The sequence below is a fragment of the Tetrao urogallus genome, assembly GCF_951394365.1.
Source record: "Tetrao urogallus genome assembly, chromosome: 1".
In the NCBI taxonomy this organism is placed as follows: domain Eukaryota; kingdom Metazoa; phylum Chordata; class Aves; order Galliformes; family Phasianidae; genus Tetrao; species Tetrao urogallus.
In genome coordinates, this window is record NC_136813.1 from 25,336,700 (window position 1) to 25,358,397 (window position 21,698).

Consider the following 21,698-nt stretch of genomic DNA (forward strand, 5'->3'; position numbering starts at 1 on the left):
TATAGTGAAGGTTGGACTTCTTCAAACTGTTTGCTTTATAAATAAAATGACAGACTTCTTGTTTATATCTGAATTTTTGCTGCTCTCCTTGCAGGGTTTTTCTGTAGAGAAAAAAAAGCTATACAAGTCACATGATTGTCTCATTTAAATTCCCAAAGTGAAAAAATTGATAAAACACTAATTAGCTTTTGCTGAAGCACTTCTGATAGTGAGAACATTTTAAAATAATGATTGTACAAATCATAATTGCAGAATAACAGAACTGTAGGGGCGGGAAGGGACCTCTAGAGGTCATGGAGTCCAGCCCCCCTACAAAGCAGCCCCCCTACAGCTGGCTGCACAGGTAGGCAGCCAGATGGGTCTTGAATATCTCCAGAGAAGGAGACTTCACAACCTCCTTGGGCAGCCTGTTCCTGTGCTCCATCACCCTCACTGTGAAGAGGTATTGGAAGCACAGTGATGCAGAACTTCCTGCTCCAGTTTATGGCTGTTTCCCCTTGTCCTGTCCCCACAGACCACTAAAAAGAGGTTGGCCATGTCTCTTTGTTTTCCACACTAGAAACATTAATCAGATCCCCTCTGAGGAGAATGGAAGACAAGCGTAGAATTGCTTAGGTACATAGTAGTCCTCAGTTCTTGTTAAGAATTTGAAGTAAATTAAATGATAGTTTGTAGACAACCACGAGGTGGCACTCTAAGAACTGTTTATATTGGAGTGACCACATACCTGAGGAGATATTTTACCATTAGTTCTGGTACATTTAGCTTCTTTGATTTTGAGATTTGGTTTTTATTTGCTTCCTTACATGCACTGCTACTACTACTACTACTGCTGCATTAGGCTGAAGTGAGGGGTTACAGAGCCCTTTTTTTTTTTTTTTTTTTTTTTTTTTGCAGTCTGTCCTCCAAGTCCTTTCTTACAGCTGCATAGGATCATTCGCATTTCATAGGGTTCTTTATAAATATGTTTTGTATTTTCTGCAGTAAATATTTTGTTACATGGTGCTACTTCCAACTTTGTAAAACTATAGTTTCGCTCTTTTAAAGTGACTGAAAACAGCAAAAACTAAAACTGAAGTATCTTCTGTTTAAACCCACAGCTGTCTAGTTTAAAATGAATCTGCAGTAGAGACTTTTTTTCCCTAACTTCTTATAAGCAATAATAATGTTACCAAAGTTTAAAAAGAAATAAATGATGGGACAATTTATTTCCTCTCAGAATGGCAAAAGTAAAAGATGGAACAACATCTCTCTTACCATAGAATAACCACGGTCAAAAGTGCAGTGCCTTGTATTTTAAATCTAAAGATAACTTCAGTACTTCTGTACATTCTAACTCCTGAGCCTGAAATATAAAAACTAGGTCATAGAAGAAAATAACTTTTGATTGCTGTTATTCATATAAGTATAAGCTAAACCTAGCTTCCCTTCCAAATTACTGTCCCAGCATCTGATAAAGGTTGTGATTTGATTGGAGAAAAGGGAGAACAGTATAGAAACAAGACAACATAAATAAGTAAACAAGAATGTGATGTTAATTTTAAGGTGACAGAAAGCTTGTACCCTGGGTGGCCTTTTGAAAACTAAGTACAGATCTGGAAAAACATATTTCACTTTGTTTTTTACTTCATACTTCTAACAGAAACATGGAAAACTGTTTAATAGATAATAAATGGAGTTATAGCTCAAAGCAGCATTCCTCTTCCATCCTCCACCCTGATTTCCACAGCTTTTCCACTGCCTTCTTCCTCCCCTCACAAATGATTATTATTACTTTACTGTTTTGTTTTTTTTTTTTTAATTGGAACCGGACTGAAAAGAGTCTAAATGTTGTTTTCTTCCCCTGAAATAATACTAAATAGTGTGTTTGTAACAAATAATTGTTACTAATTAATTTTTATGCATGTAGGATTTCAGCATTGTCATCCCCTATTCTACTGAGACCAAATTGAAAATGAGTTGTATTTTTCTTTTTTTAAACCAAAATTACCATTAATAACAGCTGAATTCAAATCAAAGGGGTTTTACGATCTCACTCTTATGTTATCCTGCTGTATTTGTAAGCTGATTACTGGGGGGGGGGAAGCTTGACTGCTTTCTCCTAACATCAAAGCTGCAGTGCTGGTATTCCTGGACTATGGGTGGTCAATGGATTCTAGATTTCTCTCGTATTTAACTGCATAAATTTTATAAGTAACGACTGATTAAAAGCTTTTTTTTCATCAATCTTTTATTAAAAAAAAAAAAACAGAAAACAAAACACAGAACGTAGGTTTACTGTCTGAGAAAGAAAGTACAGTATATGAAGAATACTGAAGAAGAAATTGAAAGGTTCTACACTCTGCTCCCCCCTTTTTAATAGTAACTTAGATTAAAAAAAATGAACAAAAATGAATGATTCATTAAACTATTTATAGTATAAGAAAAATCTAATTGAATTTAACTTGAAACGTGTATGACACAGTGTATTATTTCCCTCTGTATTCTGCCCTTCATGTCTGTTTAATTGTGAGCATGCTACTTATTTAACTTCAGTCAGTGAGTAACATACTTTCTATTATTATTATTATTTTATTTTTGTATCTGTTCAGCTGCTGAGTGTCATATGGAAGTGACACCAAGCCTACTCTTTGGCATTTCTTCTGTTATGTTGGGAAAATATGCTGTTGGTTTTTTTCTTTTTCCTCATTGTAGTTTGTGGATCGTGTTCAAAATACTTAAATTCTGTTCTTCAAAAAAGTAATTGTTCCATTGCTTTCTAAATTCCTGTTTCTAACCAGATAAATCAAGGATGTTAGCAGTGTTTAGAATCCATCAGCTGTTATTGTGCTTTAGCCCTAACAGGGAAGTAGCCTTTTCCAAAAAATGAGCTGTGTGCACTTTCTAGGTACCTTCTCTATTACCAGAATGCCATTTGAGATTGTGGTCTGAGTTCCAATTATCCATGCTTTAAATATGTAACTAAAATTCATTTGATTGACATCAAACACCCATGTGCAGATAACTTTGTCACTGCTAATCCTCTGGTGATCTAGAGCAAGGAGGAAGCCTTGTGTTGTGGCACTGATTTGCTTCTTCTGTCATTCAGTTGTGGACCACGTCTGAACAGGAATCCCAGACCTGTCAATACATAAACATGTATTGTGCAAAAATGGAAATGATTTTTCATTTATTTATTTGTGGGTGGAAGGGTCAAGGAAAAACCACCTATAATTTTTGTTATGTAGAGTCAATGATGTCAGGAATTTTTGAATGCTGTATAGTAGAAGCACTGATGCAAGTTTTTTAGAACTATAGAAATGATGACTTCACAGAATCACCAAGATTGGAAAAGACCTACAAAATGATCCAGTCCAACCATCCACCCATCGCCAATAGCTCTCATTAACCATGTCCCTCAACACAACATCCAAACGTTCCTCGAACACCTCCAGGGTCGGTGACTCCACCCCCTCCCTGGGCAGCCCATTCCATGCCTGACCAGTCTTTCAGAAAAGCAGTATTTCCTAACATCCAGCCTAAATCTCCCCTGGCACAGCTTGAAGCCATTCCCTCTAGTTCTGTCACCAGTTACATGACAGAAGAGGTTGACTCCCAGCTCACTACAGCCTCCCTTCAGGCAGTTATAGAGAGCAATGAAGTCTCCCCGAGCCTCCTCTTCTCCAGACTTGTAATAACTGTAAAACTGAAGAGATTAAATGTGATAATGTGAATTATTTTTACCCATTTTCATGTTTTGCTAACAGGTACACCCTAGATGAGTTTGGAACAGCTCGAAGGAGTGCTGTCGTCCGTGGCTTTATAGATGCTCTCACCAGAGGAGGTCTGGGAGGTACTCCCCGCCCTATTGAAATGCACTCCCATGATCCTCTGAGGTACTGTACTGAGAATGTATTAGGAATAATCCTTCTTTTGCCTGTTCACACTTTGAATCCCTCACACTGTAAACCCCTGATTCATGCAGAAATGTCTGTCTTTATTTAGGTATGTAGGAGACATGCTGGCCTGGCTGCATCAAGCTACAGCTTCTGAAAAAGAACATCTAGAAGCTATATTAAAGCTTGTAACTATTCAAGGTAGTACTTGATTTCAAAACGTATATTGAGAAGTGATAAGAAAGTAAATTAAGAAGCGTGAATGGGCTTAAGATTTGAGAGTTAAGTTTTCGTTTTCCCGGAATTAACTTCAGAATATCATATGGTTGCATTTGTCAGACTTCCTTACCAAAGAAGAATATTTCAAATTCCATTCTTTTCATTTTACTATACTTATAATAGGTTTACACTAAATTTTCAAAGAGACATTTTGGACTGTAGCTGAGAGTTCAGAATTGTCCATAAGCTGTAAGTATATCTCTCTGAACACAATATCATAAGGTTGTTTTTTGAGAATTGTTATTCCTTTCTCTGTTCCTTCTATGCTACAAATAAGGGAATTTTCACGTGTCAAGTAATAGGTTTCTGAAGGTCAAAGCAGGCCACTGTGGATACAGCCGATAACAAATATCTCATTTATTAATGAAGCTATAGATTCTCATGTAGATTTCTCCGCAGTTTTTCTCTCTTTTTAAGTATGTTGGACCATGATTCGAGAACTTTTTTTCAGTAGAAGCTGTAATGTGATTGGCCTCTACAGCTTCAGCCAGACTTACTAAACAAATAAAATGTTTGCTCAGTTGTAACAAACAAACAAGAGCTTACATTTGATCTGTATTTTTGGTGAGTTTTTCAGATCATGAGTTTTAATTGAGGCCTGATTTGGGATTTGAAGTTAATATGCATTCTCATTTTCCTTATTGCTAGAAATACAGAATAGTTTTTGTAATTAAAGGTGTATGACCATGGAGAATGTATGGAGGAGGTAGGAACTGTAAATCAAACCAGAAAGAAATGTTGGTTTTTAACCACAATTACTAGAGAAGTTAATTTAATTTACTGGCGGTATCTCAGAGAGACAATAAAGTAGGCCTCATGATGGTTATATGGTAGAGAAAAAAAACATGATAATTCTGATCTAATGCATCTGCTGTAACTGGGGAGTCTTTCAGGAAAAGTTGGCCACATAGGAGATGGTACTGCATCTGGTTCTGCAGTTGGCTGTGCTATTGCCCAGTCTTCCATTCTGTTCTGAAGTTATCCCACCTCCTTGTGCAGTGCTTATTTAACTACAGTCTTCTGTTGGGAAGTCAGACTGAGATGCTGTGACCTTCTAAGCAGATACATTTAGAGAATTTTGGCCATAAGCTGGAGTAAGCTACTTGAGAATACAGAGAATAGAAACATTTACAGGAACAAAAAAAAAAAAAAACAAAAAAAATCACCAGATCAAAACTTCTTTCCAAGAGACCAATATAAACAAAATATTCAGTATTGGAAGCAAAAATATTATAAGCAAACATATGTTTTTGTGCTTTGCCATCACTGTCGCCCTACTTTTCAGAAAAGGTGAAGGGGGATTCTTCTCTTCACACTGGGGCCAACGAAGCCTGGAGGATGCATCTGTTAACTATCCCTCTGCATCTTTGGAAAAAATTGTGATGATGAGCACGGTTGTAGGATGAGATCTGTAAGATGTAACAGTACTTAACAGGATACTACTGTGTATAGCAAGAACCCTTAAGTGGGAAGTAAGTATAGCTTTATGGTTCAGATTAAATAGATTGAGATTATATGCTTCGTGTGAAAACTGATCCTAGTCTGGTACTGATGAGTCCGTACAGTGTGTGCTGTGCTGAGAGATTTGAGGTGAATTATCTGTATTGTTGTACAATACAGTACAGTCTTCAGGTTGCACAGGCTGCAGCGAAAGTTAAGTTAGTTTAACTTGTCTATTTAAAAGTGGATATCTTGTTGATTTGTGATTGTAGATAATGAGAGTGATTTGCTTTCCAGAGGGCTAATCTTCCTAACAAAAGATAGCTCTGATATAGGCGTTTCTGGAGACTCTTCACCAAAACTGTTTTATTTTCTTTTTCCCTGTTCCCTGTAGAGGGAGACCAAGCAGCTAGCATAGAGTAGATTAGCAATTTTGAAGGTGAAATGTAGGGAAACACTATCTCGCCTGTACTAGGTCAGTCAAATGTTTTTTATCTCTAGTTTCACTTTGAATAGTTTTTTGAAGGTGGAACTGTTTTTATTATTTAAAGTCAGGAATCTCTGAGTTCAGATCGCTGTTAAGTCCTTCTTATAAGCCTTATATAATTTCAGAACTATGGAGAAGGTGTTGAATTGCATTGGCAAAATATCTTCCCCCTTTCTTTATTAAAACAAAACGAAACAAAACAAAAGTGACATGTCTGTCTGTGGATGGAAACAGGTGTAGATTGGTCCCAGTGGAAGAAGACCAGAGAGGGAGAGAGAGAGAGCTGTTTGCTATTTTGACTTTAGAAATAACAGAATCTACAGCCCGTGATGAAGTACTCCTGAGTAACTTGAAAAGCTTTAAAATCATAAGCTTGCAAACATTAGCCCCTGAAAATTTATTTGGCCAAAAAAACCATTAAAATGTTAAGCACTGCAAAATTCAGAATAGGTCAATGATTTTACGTCTTTCTGGACCCAAAAGTGATTTTGCATCTCTTAAGAGTTGTTTTTAATTTGTCCGTGTCACTGTGATTTGCTAATAATTGCAATGCTTATATAATCAATTGTGTTGGAAGATTTCTTTTTGCTAAGGCTAAAATACTCTAATTAGATCTGAAAGTGTATGTGATGGCACAAGCATACGATATACCAAAATTGTAATTCCATGTTCCTTGCTATTTGAACTTGTTTATTTTTGCAGCTAAAATTTCATACCCAAGAACTTGTTAATGAGTCAGTCTGGTTGAGAAACATGATTGCAGAGATGTGCTTGTTATATTGATGAACCAGAAAAAGGTGGCTGTTCCTACCAAAGAAATATATAAATTATTAGGATGTGTTGGGGAGTTAGCCGTGATGTAACAGGCCATGAACCTTGTGGTTTGTAATCTTGCCATAAGTATCAATACATAAATATATAAACATATTTTTATGACTGTACCGATTTAGAATGTTGAAGTTCTTAGCTATGACCACTGAATACTGAATTTAGTTGTTTATGTGGTTTTTCACCTGTCTTGATGTAAAGAGGCAGTCACATGTCTCTAATCTACAGTTTTTTTCTTTGAGCGGTAATCTCTTTTAGTGTGAAACAAGATCTGTAAAATACAGCTTCAGGTTGCCTGATTTTTATCACAGTCAGTTTGTTTACTGTTCATTGCATGGGTCCCATCTGAAGATGAACTCCTGTTGACAAGTTTTAAATTAGAATTAAACTATTGCTGTCTCCATAAATCTATTCCGAGTCGTTACTGAAGTGAGAGCTTGAAGATCTGTTGCTTTCAGTTTGATTGATTTATGACAGTGCTGGTTGCCATGCAACAATTAATTTTGTGTTTCATGATAAGACAGGGCAATATTCTCTTTCATATATAGTTTGTTCTCTGATAGATTAGTTTCAACTGCTGCTAGGGAGGAAGCACTTGCTAATGCTGTGGTACACTACAGTGTGAAGGTACATATGTGATGTAAGTTGTAACAATGCCATGAGCACGTCACTGTCAGACATATATTTGCAGTTCAGGCCTTTCATTATGGGAGGTACTGTTGCTTCTAAGCATCTCACTCCCCCCCTTCTTTTATTTTTCCTTTAGCTGCAATAAGTGCTGATGCTGAGCATCACTGTGACTGTTTCTGGGTAAAACATTTTTCTTCCAATTGTTCCTTCTCTCTCGAATCCCCAGGCACTGTGTTGTGCTAGGAAGCAATTGCATAGCAGAAGGTAATGAGTCCTCAGGACTGTTTTGTCATGCAACTATTTCTTAATGGTTAGATTTGAAGTTCAGTGGAGGTATAAACTAGTCTTGTGAAGAAAAGAACATGCCGTTCATAATATTTTTTATGGAGGAGTAGCTCTTACATTTGTTTATTTGTTTTATAGTCTTGAAGAAAAGAGAATTAAATTTGCATAATCTTAGTATGTGCTTGCATTCACTGTAGGTGTGGAAGAAAATATTCAAGAAGTAGTTGGGCACATCACTGAAGGTGTTTGCAGGCCTCTAAAGGTATGGGATCTTGCTTTTCTGAGTGCTCTAAATATATTAAAACAAAATTTATTCTTTCTCAGAACATTTCTACAGTGTATTGTCATTTTCCTTGGTTAAGACTGGATTCTCAACTTTGAAAATTATAATGCCCTTCAAAATTAAGGGTTCTGTAGTTCATGGGAGTGTAGTTAGTGGTCTGATTAGAAGTAGTCATACAGTGAGAGGTGCTAGGATACTAAATCTGTATCTTGATCTGTTTTGCTTTTCCTCAAGTTCAGTGGTACTTACCTGCAAAAATGTGCCTTTGGGATAAGAATATGGGAACAGAGGTAGTTGGTCAGATGGAAAATCATTTTAACTTAGTACCCTGTTTTTAGTCATAGGCATGTTATTTTCTTAAAGGATGTTGAGGATCTGTGTCAAGATTGTTCTGCAGAATAGCTTCCTCAACTGTTCGTGGACTTAATAAGGATTTACTGAACCGTAGCTACAGTCTTTGTATTTAATAGACCTCAGTAGATTTTTCTTTCATGAATGTGTCAAGTTGGTATAAAATGCTGGTGTTCATGACATACCTAGCAAGAGGGAAGTGCACAGCTTAACTTTTTGAAAAATCAGTTCCTGTTCATTTTGTTTTGTTTGGTAACTCCAATTCTTGTATTGAAAGAAACCATGAAAAATTGTTTCTTAGTGAACATCTTTTTACTTTTCTCTGGACCATTTTTAGTTCTACAGCATTCTTTAAGATTTCTTCAGGCTCTACTCTCTCCAAGGGACTGTACTCAGTAATATAGCCCTGTCCAAATATCCTTCTATGCAACAGTGAAAATGTGTGTGTGTGTGTATATATGTATAAAATTTCATATTCTTCTGTACATACATATGAATTGGAGAATAAAATACGACTGAATGTTAAAATTAACCTTGTGCACTGAGCTTTGCAAATCAGTCCAAAATTATTCTTCATTTTTGGTCTCAAACTTGGATGCAAAAGGAATCTTAGTTGATTCTCTCTGCAACTGGCTCTGTCAAGAAGGCACTGCTGCACACTGTGCTCCACTGAACAGCAGACAAATGACTTGGAGATTGGATGGTGATCTGTATGTAGCCCTTTCACACATAGGCATGTGGGAGAATAGTGCAGTGATAAGTCACTGACTTTCACTGCTTCCTAAGCGCCAGAGCTTGACCTTGGGACAGCTTTTTATGAGTGAATTGAGACTGTGTACCATGGAGACAAGACATCAACTGTCCAAGTGTGAAGAAATTCAGCACTGTTTTGGTCTGTGTAACCAATATCTCCTGGTTGAGATAAACAGTCAACATAGCTGCTTGTTAGTTATGAAAATATCCTGTTACATACTGGTGGCAGATATGTGATATCTCCTTTAAGTAAAGGAGAGATTAATTCAGACGAAATATTGTCTTTTGAGTAAAATGCCTAATGCTTTGAATATTCCAAATTACTGCATGAAGTTAAAGATCAGTGGTTATAGTTTAGGGATTCTGCTGTTCTTTCTCTGTTCAGTGCTGAGAAGAATTCCAGTACGTACTGGTGTTAATCCATAAAATGATCTCAGTATTTTGAAATTTTCAATAACAAGGTGCAACAAAAGCCTGTAGGGGAATATTTGGGGGCAAGGGGATTATTTCATTTTATTTTTTAAGAATTTTTTAAAGAAACAGCTGCTTGTTTTCTACCCAGAGACTTAGCAACCCCAGACATACTTTGGTTCAAGCATAAAGTTACAGTTAAGTGGGCATCCTCTCTTGCTGTTTTTTTTTTTTTTCCATTTAATTTGTTTCTCAAAAGTCAACGTCATATTATACGTAAAATGACAGAGATTGTCTTTCAGAATGTATGACTTGAAGAATGTTTGCTTATTCTGCAGGTTAGGATTGAGCAGGTGATTGTAGCTGAGCCAGGAGCTGTTTTACTGTACAAGATTTCTAATCTTCTCAAGTTCTACCACCATACAATCAGGTATGCAAAGCTACAAAATATGTTAAGGATGTCTTTCTTTTTATTGTAAATATAATGGTTAGAATAGTAGAAAGGTTTTTCTTGGCCTTAGACTTTGTTGTGTACTACACAGTCTGGGAGAAATGTGCATGATACCAAGCAAATGTCATTTGTCTGTTGTCACTCCTCAATTCCTACAGAGCCTGCTTTGGAATATATATATATTTTTGGATTTGAAAAATAAAAAAGGAATCTTTTATTACTTCTCTATCTGGATGCCAATAATATGTTAAAAAAACTCCAGCGAGCATCTAAGGTCAGGTCAGCTATCCCTTTGAAAAGATGCTAGAATTAAATTCTCTCTAGAAGTTCAATTTTTTTTCTTCCCTAGATACCTGTGTTTGGATACCACTTTTTCTGATTGTGCGCTTGCATTTTCCTGTTGAAAAGATGCTTGCTTTATTCTGTATCTTGCTGTTCAAGGTTTACCAGTCATCTTCCAACCTTTTAAGTGTCCCTAAGAACAATGAAGCAGGAGAAGAATTAGAATCACTGCTGTTTATAGATAGTGGCGTTTGCAGTAGTTGATATTGGTTAGAAAGGGCAATAGCAGGAAAATGTTCCTCCATAACCATGTACAAAAATGCTGAGAATTTGGGTCACTAGTGCTATGATTTTAGCTTATGTTCAGTATTCAGCTATTGGATGGAATGAAATAAATGGTTCTTGGGCATCTGCTGCTGCATTTAAATTCTGCAAGCGTGATGGAACTGCAGCTCTGCTAGAACAGATAGGGGACTTTTTTTTCTTTCATAATATTGAGCAAAACATATTTTATTCCTATTCTTATTGTCAAAACAGCTGTAAGATTTTTTTGCTGTCATTTTTCTGTCCCCGAAGTCTGTTTATCCCAGTAGTTATAAAGCAACTGAAAATGCACTGTTAAAATGGAAGGTCTGAGGCAGTCTTACCTGTTACTTTTTTTCCTATAAGCGATGTATTGTTTAAAGTTCGTTGAAGTACCGCCTGTTAGCTGAATAATTTCCTCTGTATACAGGAAGTGTGCCCGATTGATGAAAAGAAAATCCAGTTTGACATATAACCCATTAAATGCAACAAGATTCTGAAAATATCTGAAGGATTCTGAAGATCGAGCAACAGGAATTAGCCCTATTATGATGCAATGACATTTTTATCTGGCATTTTTGTAGCTTAGAAGTATTTTTACTTTAGACAAAAGTGCTAAACTTTATACTTAAAAGTTGTATCTGCTTGATGGTGTGGTTAATTGTGCTTGTTCTCACAGTCATCTTAATACGCATACCCTGAGGGCCAGTATGGCTGTTCTTACAATTCCTACATTTTCAACTTTGAAAAAATTGCATATGAAATGCTTCTAAAGTATCTGACCTTGTCATGTAGTTAATCTCTATTTTGTTTTCAGTGCTATTGTAGGAAACAGTGCAGCCACACTACTGACTACGATAGAAGAAATGCATTTGTTGAGTAAGAAGATATTCTTTAACAGCCTGAGTCTTCATGCAAGTAAACTAATGGACAAGGTTTGTTTCAAAATGATGCAGCTTTCATGTTTCCAATCTCATGCTTTCATTTTCCTTTTATCTGGCAAGGTTATTAGATGAATGGCTGGTGTTTTTTTTTTTTTTTTTAATTTTTCCTAAATTTAATTTCTTTTTTTTTTGTTTCTATGTGCTGGCTATAGAATTCCATAAAAAAGCCTGCACATCTGTGTTTTAATTCTTTTATTACTGTTAGTAAATATGGCTAGAAATAGTATTATTACCCACGTTTGTTTACAGAGCAGCAGTGCAGTTTACACAGTTGTAAAACCTATGACAAACAGAAAAATTAATTGTGAAATTTCCCTCAGTGCAGTGAAGCGGGGTCAACTAATTGAGCTAGATAATTTGTATTGAAGCATCATCAGATCAGTAATTAATTACTCGTGTGAATAATGCCAAAATGGCAAGCTGAGTAAAAGGAAAACTTGACTTTTTCTGTCTTCTATAAAACCCACAAGCATTGTTGCTGTTAGAAGCAGAATATACTTTTGTTAACAAGACAACTGTACCAAAGCCAGTGGTGCTTCCCTGGTATCTTTTCTTCTCCTGCTGTTTGCTTTGAGCTTCATTTCCATGAACTTCTCATTGTTCAGTACTTGAAACAGTTCTTGTTAAGCTCTCCTCGCTGTATTCATAGCCAATTGCAATTAAAGTTCAGCTTTCTGAGGCCTGAGCAAAGTAAAAGCAAACTGTTGGGCTGCATGTGTAGTCACTATGGGATGGTATTGTAATCCTCTTTAATTTCGTAGAATCATTAGGGTTAGAAAGGACCCCTATGATCATACAGCCCAATCATCAACCATGTCCAGCTGTTGACCCATCATGTCAATCCATTTGTTGTGTTGGCAGGGATTTAGTTCCCCTTCCCTCAGTATCCAGTCTGGATGTGACTGGTTGTGGACACTGCTGTTATTTTATAAAAGGAGTCAAATTTGGGTTTCATGATTTTAAGTGATGGTGATTGTACTGCTTCCTTCAATGGCACCTCAGTGCAAGTCATTCAGAATAATGAACAGGCATACCAGCCTACCATGTGATGTAAGAAGTACTGGTTTTTCTGGTTTTCTGGTTTTCAGATTTCATTTACAAAATGACAATTTTACATAGCATATATACACTCAAAAACCCTGTCCTCAGGTTATGATGGAGGCCAAAGACTTGGAGACTCAGAAGTTGATTCAATGTATAAGTAACAAAAGCATCTGCAGTTATTTATGAATCTGTGCTTCAGGAGTCAAAAACTAGATAATGGTACACACGAGAACAAATCTTACTTGTAACTGAGAGTTTGGGGCAGTCCTGTGAATCACCTGATGTTATTTTCCTTTGTGAGTGGACTACTGAATTGATAGGATAATGTCCTATCTCTTTGTGTCTAAAAATAGTTTTCCTTCCCCAAAAACAAAAGTAGGCTGAATAACATCCAGAAAAACATTTGTTTTCATGAGATATAGACCTTACTTTGGCATAAATTTAATTCTCCTGTTACTTCATTTACTCTGTAAATACACAGCCAGCTTTCATGCCTTTTCATATGTCTCCAGTGTTTTTACATGTTGAGGAAACTTTGAGTTGCTTTTTGTCATCCAGGTCTTTTTTTTATTAATGTGTATTTAGGCCACAATAGTGCGTAAGTAAAAGTCCCTTCAGAGTCCAACATTTTTAGCAGATTTTTGCTATGTATCCAGTACAGCTGTTTCCAGAACTTCTATTTTTTTAGTTTAAGATTAAAGTACTGGAGAACAGACCTTTGTGTTTACGTATATGGTTACAAAGGCTTTGCTGCTGGTGTGTTATACACAAAAAGAACGCTCACTTGAAAATTAGTAAATCATTTTTCACTTACGCAGTATGGAAAGTGCGTATTTTTTTCACAAGTCTGATTCAAAAAATATCAGCTGTCCATTATTTTGATTAAATCACCATTTTGATGAGAGTTGTTACTAATAACTTAGAAATAATGAGCAAAAGTTTTGAATAGAGATCAGGTCTGCAATATGTATTTCATTTAGAGAGAATATAAGTGTTTTTGTATTTACTCTTCATAGCTACTGAATTCCACAAGATTTAGTCATCATCACTGGTGAATTTGTAGCTTGTTTCTTCAGCCCTGTGCAAATTCTATTGTGCTGTAGCGTGGGGACAACTGTCTGGATTAAACTGATGTGTTATTGTGTCTTGCTGTGGTATGTTTTTCTAGAATCTATGGTTTTATAGTTGATAGACAAGGGTAATATTTAAGCAAAACTTGTTTTTAAATAGAAATACTTGCAGACTTCTAAGACAAAGCAGGTTTTACTTTGTAGACAAAGCAGATTTCACAAAGCATGCTAACTCCTCAAAACCCTTTCCTTTGAAGGACAGGACAGAGATGTGTTTCTCTCCTCATTACCACAGAAAAACTAATTCCCTGGGTTATTGATTATGCTGGGAATAAAACTACCTTCAAACTGCCTGGCATTTTGTTTTTGAAGCATGGTGGGAAACTGAGATTTCAGGTTGTTCTTCATAGGAGAATAAAGCAGCTTCCAGTACACGTCTGTTTTTAAGAAAGAATCCCATATTGCATAAGTAGTTCCACAGGCACAAAGCTATATGGAATCTTAAAGGCAGTCTTAGATCAGGGTTCTTCCTCTTTGGTTGTCAAATCATCATTGCAGATGATACAAGGAAATCCCTAGTTACTTCAGAGTGCCTACTGACTTCCTCAGAAGCATTTTCCTATGAACTTTTTTTTTTTAATTACATCAGAAAACCTCAAGCATTCTGGTTATAATCTGAAAATAATGTAGTCAGCAGTTCTCAGGACTTTATATGCTTCGTTCTGAGAATCCCTTTTTATCATGTTTTCATTCACACTTCTCAGGTGGCTCCTTAGGATCTGAAGTTTGTACAATAGATACATTCATCATACTGCCTGAATGTAAGTTCATTTTTATCAAAAGAAAGGCAGAGCATGAGGAAGTCTCTTTGGCTTCTATATTTCTTGCAAGCTGCTCTGAAGCTTGGTGACAGTCCTTCCAAAGGTACTTAATTTTTGAGGTTTAAATTACCACTCGCAGCTTTGAGATTCTCAGGTTGTCATAGAGCTCAATGCTGGTGTCATACAGAGGCTGTGCATCACCAGCTCTGTCACATTGAAAGTTCAGTGCACCAGCTTTTATTACAAACACTGCATCTCCCTTGCATTGTTTTATGGGCTTTTATCTTTCAGAAGCAGTGTTGGGCAGTGTTTCATGTGCTTTCTAGCTCTTGTAACAAAGTTTCTGGCTTAGTACACCTTCCTCCTTCAAGCAGAATGGGGTTTGGCTTGCATTAGTGTCCCTGATTTGAGAATCTTGTTGGTATTTGCTCCTTCAGCTGATAAACACTGATAAACCAAATGCTTAGTAATTTAGGGTTCTTTTTCTGTTACTCATTGTCTGGATCTAATTAAAAACAACGTGGTACAGATTACCTTTTTACACATGATGATAAATCCAGGAGAAAATACTAAATCAGAACTATCAGAAAACAGAAACTTTTCCAGAGAAACTGGAAACAAAGCTCAAAGCACTTACTGCACTGCTGTAGATGGAGCTCATGTTGGGAGAATTGGTATTTAGAATCATGAGTCTACTGGTGAGGCATTTTAATTAGCCCACTGCACCAGTATATTTTATTAGAGCAGCTAATTGTAAGGGAATCTTCAAGCACATCTGTTCTTACTGTCTCATTTTGATAATACTCCAGAACAATTATTAAGTGAAGGAGTAATTTAAAACATGGAAGTGAATAGAATGAAAGGTATCACAAGGATACTAAAGTGAGCTAACCTGTTGGTGAGCAAGGAGATGATTAGTAAAGTAGCCAAAGGAATTTGTGTTACTTAATGCTCTTCTTTTTATACTAGATGTATGCAAATTAAATGTTATGTTTCCATAGTCTGTTATGTTTGTCAGTGGAAAAGGTATTAAAGCATTGCACGGGAATAACTGTAAACTTCTCCTTCATAATTTGGTTCCCATCAGAATGAAACTACTTAGATTTCTGGGAAACCAGCTGTGGGACAGTTGATATGAGATGCTGTTGTTTAAGTCTGGTGAAGATTATTTCATTTTCTAGAATGAAGCATGTGTCTTCAGTGCTATGTCTGCCTTCTTTCCAGTGAGGTTCTTTAAAGTCAAACTTAAAAGCCAGTAGGCCCTTCAGAAGGCCACCAACATTTTGTTTGTTTGTCTGTCTGAGCAGAGCTTCCTATGGAGCTGTGTGTTTAAAATTACTGCCTTGTTTTTTTAATGCTACTGTCACAGAATGGCAGAATGGATGAGGTCAGCGGGAACTTCTGGGGATCATCTAGTCCAACCATCCTGTTCAAAGCATCATCTAGGGCAGGTTGCTGAGAACTGTGGCCTGTGGAGTTTTGAGTGCCTCCAGGGTTGGAGACCAGGTTGCAGAACCTCCTGGTGCGGCTACCTCCATCATTTAACTAACTTCACACTGAAATCTATTGTAACTTCATGTGTTTCAATCTGTGTATGTTGACACCGCTGAAAAGAGCCTTAGCTCCTATATTCCTCTCATGAAGTATTCATACACATCGATAACATCCCCCTGAGCCACCTCTTCTCAGGACTTGTACAGACCCAGCTCTCTCAGCCTCTGCTTGTATGAGATATTGCAGAGCCTGCATGGTCTTTGTAGGCCTTCACTGGGTTTGCTCCGTTAAGTCCATGTCCTTCTGTGCTGTTAACTTTCTGATGTTCAGGTAGTATAGTACATAAGTTGTTCTGATTGTGTTACCTTTATAGTATTTTCAGTATTTGCAGGTGCACGTATGGGCTACCGACAGCGCTGCTCTCCTTGATGTGTATCAGTACTTAATAGAATTAACTGTATTTAATATAAACAAAAATAATTCAAACTTATTTACTTAGTAATCATCCCCCACTGAGAGACCCTTCAAAATGTGCATTTGAGAGCTAAAAAGCTTGAATGAAAACACAGCTTTTTAGGCTAAACCTATTTTAAGAGAATAGGTTTCTGTTTTATGTGTTAGAGTTTAAAAAATGAGAATTATTTTCTTTGTCTGGATGAACAGCTGACTGGGCTAGTTTAGGTGTGACTGAACTGCAAAGGTAGAACTGATGAGATTCTTGATATTGTTAGAGTACATTTTAATACTGTTGAACTGGCTACTACTGAATTCTTCGAGAATTCTTTAGGTAGCTCCTGTCTGGCTTGTGTGTCAACCAATTGCTTCACAGGCAGAAGTCAGCAAAGCTCTTTCCCTGGAAATAGCATTATTTGTAATATTTTTTTATAAAACATTTAGGACATCACTTTTTAAATTTAAATTAGAGTAGCAGTTTAGCTTTGCGAACTAACATCCGTGACTGTGTTAAAATTTTCTTTTTTAATTCTGAAAAAAAAACCAACAAACCCAACTTACATTCATGCAAAAATTTAGGATGAATATAGCAGTGCATTAGTTTTCCCTGAACTTATTAATAATTCTACCTCTGAAGTAGTCAGGAATTTAAGCTAGCTCAAATAGAATTTAAAGATCTTAACCTCTTTTCCTGTAATGTTTTCTTCCCGAGTAATGTTGTCCACTGTCTTCTAGATGGGAAAAAGGAACTTCAAATGAACAGGTTAAATGAAAGTTGAAGCTAATTTAGAGGCTTCTGGCCATCATCTACTTGAAGGGACAAAAATTCTGTAATTGTGTAAAGAAGCCTGAAATTATCATTGCCATGATCTGTATCTGTATTGGAAGTGACAGCCCTATCAGACTCTAGTCTCAAATTAATGACCATATATCCCTGAACACGGTCCATTTCAGGTCTGAGAACAGTGTGTTCAGGGCACGATCAATACCCCTAATATAACAAGGATAAACAAGAAGAAAGTCACTCACTGCTGTAAATTTCAGTAGACTTTGCTACTAGTCAGCACCGAGTAGTAAGTGCTTCTTCCAGAATTGCTGTTACTTCATTGCTGGGAGAATATCTGTTTAAAATATTCAACTTTTTATGCTGAACAACAACTGTTCCTTGAATTGACTGTATCATCTCTTGGAAAAATGAGTGCAGAGAAACATTTCATTTCAGAAGGATCCAAAAGAGTTCTTGTTTGATCTGCTTTAGCAACAGATATGGAGCATGTTGGCTGTGCCTAGGGGGACAATCCAGAGGTACCTTCTGTTCTTACTGGGCAGAAGTCTTAAGAGATTTGAAGATAGTGCCTGTTTCTGCTGCACCTACACACCTTGAGTGAGACACAGAAACTAGTCCCAGATGAAGCCAAACTTAATTTTCCCTTTGTCTTTCTGGAAAGTGATTATACTGTCAGGTGTTCGCTTGCTCAGCGTTCTTGGGGTGGTCTTACTACTGTGTAATCTAGACAGACTTATGCTTCCCTTTGAATAGGCAGCAGACAGGAAAGAGGGAGAAGAGGTTTTGTCAGAAGGAAATGAGGACAGCAGCCTGGGTTGTAGTGAGTAGGGGCCTGGAGGCAGCAAGAAGCTAATTTGAGCCATCATTGAAGACAGAAAGGTCCAGTAACATCCCTAGTGGAGTTTGACGGTTGTGACTGGGAAAAAGAGGTGTTAGGTTTTAGGTAATGTAAATTTTATGAATGATACAATTGGTGTTTACCTGTTAAAGTATGTGAGCTTGTGTTAAGAATGTTGTAGAATTTTGATCTATTTCATGTTCTCCAGCTCTTCATAATCTTCCTCAGAAAGTGTGTTCTTTATGGTTATTAAATATCTGTGATTCTCATATCTCTCTTATCTTTGAGATAGGACTGCAGTCCAATGCTCACACTATCTTTGCAATCTGTATAGGTGTACTAGAGCTTATGTGCAGATCATTTGTGTACTGATTATTTGAGTACAAACTTGGTAGGTATTAAGACTGTTGCATCTATGTCTACTGCTGCCTATTGCAGCTCTCGTACCAGCCCTGTGGTGTGGCAGGGATAGGCAGCCTTATCAAGGAGATGACATCATTCAGCTGTTGCGTTATGGCCCCAGAGCTCTGCTAGTGCTAGATTTTGAAGCCTTTACAAGAAGCCTTGCTCAGAGTAAACTCAGTGATTCAGCAGCGTGACTATTCTCTTCTACCTAGTCTAGCAAATATATATGTGATACATATACATATACATATACATACCACCAGAAACTGTAGCATTTGAGTTTCTCTAGATTGCTAGGTTGTAAAATAGGCATACGTTGAAAGAAGGGAGAAATTTAGTTTTGCTTGTTCATTACCAAAAAAAACAGATTATCTTGTTCTTTAGGTTGAACTCCCACCTCCTGATCTTGGCCCAAGCGCTGCACTAAATCAGACACTTAATTTGCTACGAGAGGTTCTGGCATCTCACGACTCATCTGTTGTTCCACTGGATGCCCGTCAGGCTGACTTCGTGCAGGTACAAGGGAGCTTTGATAGAAGGGAGGGAGAGAAAGTAAATTTAGGTTTGTCTTGGTCCATTAATCTTCTGGTCCCATTTTGGAGCCTTCTTCCAAACTCAAGTTTTCAATGTGAATACAATGGTGACTAAGTGGATAATTACAGTACAGTATGGAGCGCTACTCTTAGCACAGTGTCTACATTCTGTTATCCAATTACTACTCCATTAAGTAAATACTCCATCAAGATTGCACAATTGCCAATTATCTATTCTGGGTTACTCCTCCTACTAGATTAGAATCTGTTCTCAGGTTTTTACACTTTTGCCATCACTATGGTAGCTGATCACCTGCTGACAGATCCAGTAGAAAACTCCTTTCACAGTTGGAAACTCTCATTTTTCTTTGTTCTGCTTTGGAGAATAAATACACAATAGAGACAGAAAGTGCTTAGAAGCCTCATGTGACATGATTTCCTTCCTCTCCTCCCTCTTTTCTTTGTGTTTACTATTTTAGGTTCTGTCTTGTGTGCTAGATCCATTGTTACAGATGTGTACTATGTCTGCTAGTAATTTGGGCACAGCTGACATGGCAACCTTCATGGTAAATTCACTTTATATGATGAAGACTACCTTGGCTCTCTTTGAATTCACTGACAAACGTCTGGAAATGTTACAGTTTCAGGTGAGCCTTACTAGCCCAGCTGAAAATAAACTTATTACTGTTTTTCTTTTGTTTTGCGGACTGTAAGTTGTGATGTGAACGTATTTGTCTTTGATAATGTTTATTTTGGATCAATTCTAAATCAAGGAAATGGGATAAGTGGAGCTCTTTTTATAAGCCAATAACAAGCATCAGAACTGATGATGGTACACAGCATCCTTTATTTCAAACATGCAAAAAAAAAATAGGAAAGTTTTATTTTAGTGGCAAATAAGCCCATATCAATGAAAACTTTCATTTCTTTGAGTCATTCTCGTTATTCTAGTTCACTTGCAAACTGTATGAGTTGAAGCAAATAGAATTTGAAAGCTGAGTGAAACAGCTGGCTGTGTTCTATCCTATGTGGTGTTAGTATGCTGTACCTGAGGTCATTACTTCAGTACTTTTTACCTTTCCGTTCTCATTTGTTAGGTTTCACCTAATGTGGCAGGTTAGTAGTTCATGTTTGGTACCATTTCAAAATGGAAATGTAGTTTATAAAGCATTCACTTGGAAGAAAACATAGGCGTTGCCCTTTTATAGTTGTACTGCACATTAATCTCTGCAGTACCTCTCAGGAGAGTTTTTGGAGCTTGAAGACTTTGGGGGGAAAAAAAGTCTCAACTTCTTATTTAAAAGCGTCTGTAAGGTTTGGCTGTGAGCCATTTCTCCCTTTCTACTCCTAATTTGAATTTCTAGCACCTTTTAGCTGGGAAACAAACAGAAAACCTCAAACTGTTTGGGGCATTTTGAACTTCCATTATCAGAGCTTCTTGTTCACAGTAAATGTTGCAATTGATTTATTCTTAAAATAAGCAGCAGAACTGAAGGTTATGCATTTAATACCAATTGCTTTCTTTAAGTGTTCTACGAATACAGAAATAGATTGGAAAAAACCTTTAAGATTATACATAAGTAGATTATCAAAGTGAAGGTAGAATGGCATATTAAGTAAGAAACATTTTTCATGGGGAAAAAAAAAGAACTCCTGAAGACAGTTAAATCTCCAAATTGAAATATTGAGATTTCCCCCCTGACTTGTAGAAAGTGCATTTTTCTAAACAATTCCAGAAAGTAAAATGCTTTTAAATATCATTATGTTTTACCAGAGTTTGATATATTATGAATTTTAGATTTTTCTTAAGATTAGAAGAGAAGTAAATACGGGACAGTGATCTGTAAAATTGTTTAATCACAAATCTTCCCAAATTACTCAAAGGTGATTGCTTTTGCTGTGACTGGATTCGTTGGTTGAGCTTCTGTAATTAATTGGCTATTGTTCTTTCAGTCAACTCTTTTTTTGAACACATGGCTATCAGTACTGAATTTGAAAGCCTTTGGGGGTTTTGGGGGAAATGCTTTCGAGCTCAGAGTCGTTTTTGGTTAGATATAAGGAAAAGCCTTTTACATTGATGAGGCAGTGGGACAGGTTGCCCAGAAATGTAGTTGATGCCCTGCCCTTGAAGACTTTCAAGGCGAGACTGGATCAGGCCTTGAGCACCCTGAAGTAGCTGTGGTGTCCCTGTTCATTGCAGGGGAATTGGACTGGATGGCCTTTAAAGATCCCTTCCAACTCCAAGGGTTCTATGATCCTATTCTATATTTTAGTTTCAATTTTATTTTTCCTTTGAGAGACTGTCATTTTTTTGAGTGTTGTTTGTTATAAAGCTGCCACACTGTTGTCAATATTTTTGATAAGTTTTGATATTTTCAATAAGCTGAATGATTTTTATCATATATTTTCAAAGAACTGTAAGAGCTTTCATTCTTTTATTTTTAGTGCTGTTGAATTTACTAATACAAAAAATTTTGGCTCTTCCGTAAAGAGTCATCAATAAATTTTTTACTGGTTCCTCATAATATAGGAGATGTAAATGGATACAGTAATTATGCTGTATGTTTGTGTTTTTCCCTTGTTTATTAATCATATTCCTTTTTTTTATTTGTGTTTCTAGACAACTCAGAGTTAGTTTTATTTTATATTCT

General features: G+C 36.7%; 1 protein-coding gene across 1 annotated transcript in view; it reads left to right on the top strand.

Annotated features, from left to right (window-relative positions):
- Positions 1-21,698, top strand: part of COG6 (component of oligomeric golgi complex 6) — a gene marked incomplete at both ends in the record, with an annotated part of 48,616 nt that overhangs the window by 18,335 nt on the left and 8,583 nt on the right. Inside the window, 7 exons of the mRNA XM_079545703.1 lie at positions 3,747-3,875; positions 3,985-4,076; positions 8,022-8,086; positions 9,961-10,052; positions 11,476-11,593; positions 18,899-19,030; positions 19,527-19,694. Coding sequence (XP_079401829.1) covers positions 3,747-3,875; positions 3,985-4,076; positions 8,022-8,086; positions 9,961-10,052; positions 11,476-11,593; positions 18,899-19,030; positions 19,527-19,694 — 796 coding nt within the window. The remainder of the gene's footprint in view (positions 1-3,746; positions 3,876-3,984; positions 4,077-8,021; positions 8,087-9,960; positions 10,053-11,475; positions 11,594-18,898; positions 19,031-19,526; positions 19,695-21,698) is intronic.